Source organism: Dendrobium catenatum, unplaced genomic scaffold (genome assembly GCF_001605985.2).
Source record: "Dendrobium catenatum unplaced genomic scaffold, ASM160598v2 fragScaff_scaffold_107, whole genome shotgun sequence".
Taxonomy (NCBI): Eukaryota; Viridiplantae; Streptophyta; class Magnoliopsida; order Asparagales; family Orchidaceae; genus Dendrobium; species Dendrobium catenatum.
In genome coordinates, this window is record NW_021318569.1 from 389,903 (window position 1) to 398,645 (window position 8,743).

The following is an 8,743-nucleotide window of genomic DNA, read 5'->3' on the forward strand; positions in this document are numbered from 1 at the left end:
CACATCGCATACATAAGATTCGAACCCAAGACTACTTAGTTGGTAGCCTAAGCTCCCAACCAATAGACCAAAATGAGTTGTGTGCGTCACACCTTTTTGTTTTGTCCTTTTTTGAAACCGATATACAAATCTCCTTTCCGAGTAGCTTCCGAACTGAACCATGTTTCTTACTGGTAAATTACTTGAAGCTTCACCTTCTCTAATGGCCGCCATGATATCTTTGTAGAAAACTAATACAATTAGCTTACAAATTTGTATGGTTCATCCACATGCACATGCTATTCAAATAATAATAATGAATATATGATAACTCATTAAATTTTAAATTATCATTAAAGTTAAAGTCAGCTTTCTTCGATTACGATGGTTAGGGCGCCCATAAAAAATTCCACCGCTATGTAGTTGCAATTTCCTGCAAAAATATTATACCATGCACTTAAAAATTTACAGAAAAATAAGAACTATGAACCTCTGAAAATAATAAAATATTTTATTAAAAAATTAAGAAAAAAAGAACTAATAATTTCAAGCAGTATGGTATCACTGAATTATATTTTCTTACAGAAATAACCAATCATTTTAATATAAAATTTTCAGTTTTTGTACGAGCAGTTTCTGATATAAATTTTTTTTATATTAATTATCTATCCTAAACATGATACATAGATCGATCTGCAATTGAGCTCAGCTAAATCAACGGCCAGCATGCATTCACATGACACAAATGCACAAAATAATGAAAAAAATATAAAGAATATTCATCAAAATAGCTCTAATATTTTACAAAATCAGAAACTCAAACAAACCAGACCTAAATTAAAAAAAAAAACCCATCTATCCCTTCTTCTCCTCTTCCATTCACAACCTACTTATAACCACATATCATAATCTAACAAATCTAATAATTTACAGACAATCTAACCAAAAGAGTATAAGAGATCGAAAAAGGGATAGAAGAGAGCTTATATAGTTTCATTCTAATCGTCAGGCTCTTCTGCAATGCTTCTGAGCGCAGGTTTCCAATGATACTGATCATGAATGATCTCATTAGACTCCGCCATGCTCATATTGATAAGCTCTATCATCACATCTCGAGTTGGTAAGCCTTTAATCTCTGCCTGTCTCAAAAACTCCTCAAGTTGCTTCTTACTGATTCTGATCCTCACCTCTGTGGACGGTGCAGAAGTCTCCTTCGGCCTGCTTGTGGTTAGTTCTTCGGCTTTCTCTGTTTTAATCCAGTGCTCTTCTTCATCGTCGCCGTCGACCATAGTCACCGGCTGCCGGTGGCGAAGACAGTTTCCCATATTGACCCTTCTTGATCTTCTTCCACTTCAAGCTCTCTTCAATAGTTTGATGGTTTCTTCAGGAATGGGAGAGATTCTATGAGGGAAAAGGGAAAGATTTTATAAGAATTGAGGGGTAAGGGTGGAAAGTGCGGGGAAAGAATGGTGGGCCCGGGATAGGCAAGGAAAGGGTCAGCGAGATCAATCCGAATGCCACGTAGGATGTCCAGCGTGGCGTGGGAGTTGGCCAGTTCAGCACCGACCCGATCCCGGGGTCGGCGGTGACGTCATCGTATAAATGGACGGTAGCGATTCGGGATTTTGGCGGTGGTTTTTTAATGAGTGTGAATGGGGTTTGAAAAGGAATCTTTATGAAGGGGTTTAGTGTAAACGGGGTTTCGTGAGGGCATCTTTCGGGTTTAAGTTTCTGTTTCCTGATGCGAGCGTCTGTCACGTGCTGCGGACGCAAAGGGCTAAACATCATCTATTTTTTATTAGTAATAAATTTAAAAACTTTTTTCTTAACTTTAAAGCGAATTAAATGTAATATAAATTTTAAATCTAATATTTATTAATTGATAGCCTAAGTTTCAAACCAATAAATCAAGATAGAATGCATAAAAATATTAATTATATATTGATTAAGTTTATTATTAAAATAAAATAGTTTGAGCTTTTACCTAAATACAGAGAAGGTGCTAATATAAAGCCTAATTAAGATGGAGATTATTAGAATCATCCATGTTTGTGAAGCAATGAAATTGGGTATCAAAATTATCATCCATTGAAAGATGTAGGACGTGTTTGGGGTGGTTGTAGCTGTCAGTAAAGCAGATTGTTAAATTATTGTACAAAAAGTTGTTTTTTTAGTTGTTGTACATATATCATTATAATTTGTTTGGAAATTATAACTGTCGAGCTGATGTACTGCAGCTGTATGCAAACAAATTATCATCATAAACTTATATATATTGAGCTGAATTTTTTTTTTGTGTTTTTGTAAATTTCAATTTTTTTAAATGTATATAATAACAAACTAATATTTCTAAATTACAACTATATCCACTTTTTTGAAATATTTTATGTCTTTTAAATATCAAAGTACTCTTAATTTTTTTGATAATATAATATCATACTTTAAAATTATCTTGAAAAAATTATAATATCCGAAATTACTTATAAAAAAATATATTTTTTGTAATAATAATAATAATATAACTTTGATAAATTTTTAAGATTTAATTAAAATATAAAATAAGTAAGTAATTTTGAAGCTTGAAATAAATTATTAATTTTCTCTAAATTACAATTTTAGTGTGAAGAAATACACAATTAAAATAGTTTGAAATCAATAATTGTTGGAGAGCAGAGGGAGCTGCGCTTGTGGAGAGTAGGAAGCAGGTGGGTCTCCAAATAGGGGGTTGGACGTGTGTATAGGATTGATCCAAACAATAGACAGATTTGGTTGAGAGGTGTTGTTGAGGGGCAAACAAAAAAGATAGGCAAGGGGCAGACGTCCGTGGATTTCGGACACATGTGAGGGAGGAAGAGGCAGAAGGATTTGTTCGTGATCGGGAAGATTTTTGAGGACGAGAGATACTCGACAAGGCTGATGGGATTTGGTCGCCGGGTCGGTCTTGAGCTGGGAGCCGGGTCAGGATGGGCGTCAGATCGGAATCGATCGACTAGGTAGTCGGGGCTCGTTCCATTGAGTGGAAGAGATCAGGATTGGGAATTGACAGATTGATCAAACTTTGGGGTCGGGCCAAAAGAATGGGAACAGGTTAGAGGTGTAGATGTCATGAGCAGTGTCAAACTCGTAGAAGTTGAACTTCTAGACGTAGGTACAAGCCAGAGAGCCAAAGGTCGGGAGACTGCCACGAATATCCGAGAACGTGAGTTCGAGATGGATGAGCTTAAGGAGGTTGACGTTGGTCTTTAGGGTTTGGTAATTGTAGTCAGAAGCGGTGCGGAAGGTGCCGATGTGATGAAGGTCGCAAACATTTGCAAGTGATGCATTTACATCAGTTTTGCCCTTCGAAATCGCGGAAACCAGTGGAACGCGAGAGATAGTGAAAGGTTATGAGAACTAGCCATGTGCCATGAATTTTTCCTAACTCAGTTCTACTGCAATGCCCCAAATGACCATTTAGTAACTTTTTATAAAGGAAAGCAGTAGTGACCCTGTCCTAAACGGACCTGTAAGGCCTAAACGTAGCATGCAAAGCAGCACTGAAAATTCATAGGGTGAGTGAAGGTAACAATAATAATCCCTCTCCTAGATATTAATATGTCACAACTTGAAGATAAATGAGGAAGTGACATAGGAAGGTTATGGAGGCTATGGAAGATGGTTGCATCAATTCTGCCATGGAGGCCGTAGAGATCATATAACTTCGAATATACAATGAAGTGTTGTGCTAATGTCATGGAGGCCATTAGAGGAAGACATATTAATCTTTTCCCAAGGTAAAATGTCATGACATGAAGATGATAAGTGGCATAAGAAATTTTTGAACATTATTAAACTTGATTAAATCAGTATTCCTTAGAATAAATATCAAATGAACCATGGCATCAATATTAAAAGATGAATAGTAATCATTTTTGGACATGAATCATTTACTTTCTTGAAGTTAATACAAATTTGATTTTGAAATTACTATCACAAATAGGGCAGATGTAAAATCTCCTCATGGATATTTTTTTTTTATCATTTACAGATACTTCGCTCATAAAAGTTTCTCTATCTTCTTCTCTATAGAAGAATTCTTCATATAATTTAAATGGCCCTTTGAAGATTGTATCATGTTGCCCCAAAGTAGTATGATGGTGATAGAAGTTTGGTAGATACTATCTTGGAAGAGCTCAAAAGAAGTCTTCCAAAAGTGCAATTGTATATTGATTAAGCTTTGATCACCATGAAATCGACTTATCTAAATACATGGGTTTAATTGATTGATGATTTTTTTTAAGGAAGGCACTATTCTTCACAAAACCCGAACAATGAGCTCAATTTCATCCTTTTGGCCATAATGTCAAGGATTAATATGTTCATCAAGCTTCTAATATTGATATGGATCCACAAAATCTTAAGGTAATTTATTATATTAAAAAAAATGAACGTGCCACGTGGAAGTTTCTATATAATGAAAACCGGCCATATTATGCGAAAGAAATGGTCTTCACAACTAACTAATTTTTTTTTTCTCCACAAAAAATTTCTTAACAACTTTTATAGATCACATGGAGGCTTTGTAACATTCATTCCTATCATAAATGGCCTCCATCTACCTTGCCACCATCCCTTGGTGGAAAATTGAATATGGGCAACAAAGTCTACTAGTTTTTTATTATGGAGTCTCTCTATCCCATATACTTTATATTTATATGATGCATAAAATAATACATGATTCTCAAGACATCATGGCCCCACATTAATAAAAAAAAAAAAAACCTAAAATGAAGACTTGGGAATTCCCTCATGCACAATGTATAATAAATATATGTGCAAAAAATAAAGCTCAAGACTCTTCAATGTTATGCAAATGGACACTAGCTAGCCTTGTTACATCCTCAAGTTCGCTTGCTTTATCTACTTGGTGACCATTGGAAGCCATAAGCCCTTCCATGTGCAATTTACACTAGCCTAATACGACAGTGCTATGACTATTAAAGCCGACTTAGGCTTCGTTTGGGACGGCTTTTTTATTGCTTTCTAAAATGGAGTTTTAGTACAATTTTTTTTTTATTTTTGTACTAAAACTCCGTTTCAGAAAGCAATAAAAAAGCCGTCCCAAACGAAGCCTTAGTGCTTCAATGATCTTCTTATAGACATCACTTCAACTACATTATGCTCATGCAATAAATATGCATGACCTTGAGGAGAATAATTGTTTATTCTAAGATACATAGAGATAAAATTAGGTTAGTTTGTCTTTGAAATATGAGAGCTAGAAATTAGCAAGGGAAGTAAGTGATCCTTCAAGATGCCAGATCTAGAGGTGTAAATGAGTTGCGACAAATAAATTAAATTTTATTTGTGTTCAACTCATCAACTATTGAGTCAAATATATAAAAAATTTCTTGATAGTATCGCTCTCATATTCAGATTTGGCTTATTTATTTGTTTAAAAAATATAATCGGACTTAATAATCAATATGATTGATGGCATTAATAGAGAGAGAGAAGAAATTATTATGTTCGATCATTGGACCGTTCAGAGGCGAATCAGGATGCACCACATTACCCGGTACATAACAGTACAAAGCCGCGGTACACTGCAAAAAAGGTGGCGTTCCACGCATAATAATTTCTCGAGAGAGAGCATGCAAGTATAAAAGCTTCTTATTCTAAAAGAGCTTGCTTGGTTGTGTGAAAAGGGTTGTGAATATAAGAATCTATAAAGTTAAAATTGGTAGGAAGTTGATCTGTTTGACTTTTTCTTGATCTCCATTCATTCATTGACTCATTCATTTCCAAATTGGCAACTAACACCAATTATTAAAATTTCCAATAGTTGAAATTCTTCTCATTAACTGCCATCTCAATAATTTTTTAAGTTGTTAAATATATTTTCAAAAAAGGAAAAAAAAAAACGTGAACATTTATTATTATTATTATTTTGACCCCACATTAGCTTTATTCCATAGGTCAGTTTTATAAATATTTTGTTTTTCTTTAATTATCGAGGTTAGGTCTTTTGCTACTGTAATTTCTTTTAATGAACAAGGAAGCTTGTTCTTCCTATCTCTCTTCATTTGATTAGTTCAAATTCTCATGGTGGAAAATGAGTTATTAGTAATGTTTTTTGTATATATAATTCAAATACAACGTAAATTATAAAACTAATGAAAATTTGATATTTTATTTTTGTTCATCACTTCAATACTCTATTCCTTTTTTTTTTCTTTTCAACCAATTTAAATATAAATTTAAATAAAATATTTAAATATGCGTTTATTTAAAGATTAAATTCAAATGCAAGAATTTAATACCAATAGTCTTAAATGCAAGTACTAGAATTTGTATCAAAAGTTAGGTATGTATGCAAAGAGAGAAAAATATTTGAAATATTTTGTTAATTATTTCTACAAATTTCAATATTATTATGCGCAAGTTAATTCGTGTTGATGAAGAGAGGAGATACTATTTTTTTTTCTAATTTAAGAACATACAAAATGAAAAATCATATAGCCCTTAAAATAATCTCTACTAGTAAAGCCTTGTATTATAAGGAGGTTCCCTTTCCACAATGTTAAAGAATATTTTTTTAAAGTTCTTAATATACCTGATCGTTTAGTACAATGTGTAAATTGTATAACATATTTATTATATTCCAATTTTAATTAATCTCACTTAATTAAATATTTTAATTAATTTATGTTAGAACAAATCATACAGCACAATAAACAAAAAAATTAAAACATTCAATTTTAAACCTCTTGTGTATGTATGCACAGTTGCTAAGCCAATATATACCTAATATAGAAATGGACTCAAGAAAAATGAACAATAAATTCTCTATAATATATAGATTTACTTTTACCCTGATGCTACATTATCTTGAGCCTATTCTTCAATCTTTTCTTGGTGTATATTATACTTGAAAGTTTAGTACCATATAAAAATAAATATCTAAAGCGTGATACTAGAATAAGTAAATGAAGCATCCAATAATATTTGTAATTATCAAAATATAAGGTTGAGCTCCCAGATTGCAACATTTATCACTATGTAAAGATCTGTGCAGAGAAGAAGGTCCACTATCTCATGTCGATAATGAGGCAAAGTTGCATTTTTTATGGAAAGAAGGGATATAGTTTGATGAATCATGTGGCAAATGATGCTAGTAGGCAATGGGTATTAGGTGGCATCTTGCATTTGGTGAAATAACCATCGAATGTTCGACGACAATGATAAAGAATGTTGAATGACACACATTGAATGCTAGACAATGATGGTGGATGTTCTACTTTGAGAGTGAACCACTCAATGCTATTGGTTGTGGGGATGAAGTCAAGAAGAGTTTTAACATTGCATATCTAGTTTAGCTTTGGATATCAAATAATACCAAGAGAATGCCAATGATAAGTGATGACGATATAAAGACCTCGTTTTAGATTATGTGGAAGAAATGGGAAGGAAAAGAGGTGGGGTCCATTTAGGTTCTTTTAAGCAGTGATGACTCATTTAGGATAATATATTAGGAGTCAAATGTTATTGGTGTTGTTGGAATGATCGTCATGAAATATCATTTAGATTATGAATTTGTTGCATTTAGAGATTTTTTTATCTCTTTTTTTATTTTAAAATTGTTTAGCTTTAGTAAGGGTCATTTGAACTAAGGTTTCAATGTTCTTGATTATATTGAAAATTTCTTGACGAGATTGTCATTTTAATTATAATTACACCAAAATTTGTGTTCATTTGAACCCAAAGTTAATTTTTAGTTCTTCCTCTCCCTCTTTTTTAAGTTCATATGAAGTGTGGGAAAACTATTAGACCTGGTGATATTCCAATAGAGGTGTGAAAATGCTTAGGAGATGAAGGAATTTCTTGGCTTACTAAACTGTTTAATATTTTTTTTGAGATATGTGGAGAATGAGTGTATTGATTCCTATCTTTAAGATTAAAGATGATGCACAAGATTGTGCAAATTATAGAGGAATTAAGTTGATGTATCATAATTTAAAACTATGGTAGAGAGTTATGGAGCATAGGTTACAATGTTATACTAATGTTTCTCAAAATCAAATTGGATTCATGCCGGGCAGGTCTACTAAAGAAGTTATACCTTTATTGAGAGGTTTGATAGAGAAGTATAGAGAGAATAATGATGATCTTCATATGATATTTATTGATTTAGAGAAAGCATATGATAAAGTTCCAAGAGAAGTGCTATGGAGAGTTCTAAAAAAGAAAGGAGTTAATAATGCTTATATTTAAGTCATTAGGGATATGTATGTTGCAGTTGTTATGACTAAGTATTTTCCTACTTCAGTTGGATTACTTAAAGGATTAGCCTTAAGCCCATATCTTTTTTTTTTTTGCTTTAGTCATGAATGTTGTTTCTAGAGATTTGCAAGAGGATGTTCCCGGGTATATGCTTTTTGTTGACAATATTCTTTTTGTTGGTAAGACTAAAAAGGGAGTTGAAGCTAAACTTGAATTATGAAGGTCAACCTTAGAGTCTAAAGGTTTTCGTTTGAGTAGATAAAAAATCGAATACATGGAGTGTAACTGTAGTAGAAATAGATCTAGCGGGGGTTTGTGACTTTGAGCGATCAAGTTATTAATAAGAGTAAACATTTTAGATATCTTGGGTCTATTGTTCAGAGGGATGGTGAAATAGATGGAGATATTATTAGTAGAATTCAAGTTGGATGGTTGAAGTAGAGGAATACATCAGGAATGTTGTGTTATAGAAAAGTACCACAAACTTAAGGAAAAATACTTA

At 32.8% G+C, this 8,743-nt stretch overlaps 1 protein-coding gene across 1 annotated transcript; it reads right to left on the bottom strand.

Moving 5' to 3' along the window:
* Positions 1-737: 737 nt before the first annotated feature.
* On the bottom strand, positions 738-1,359 carry LOC110096326. The gene has a single exon (XM_020822210.2). It carries the CDS (start codon positions 1,302-1,304, stop codon positions 978-980), a length of 327 nt encoding a protein of 108 aa, XP_020677869.1. The 5' UTR covers positions 1,305-1,359; the 3' UTR covers positions 738-977.
* Positions 1,360-8,743: the final 7,384 nt, after the last annotated feature.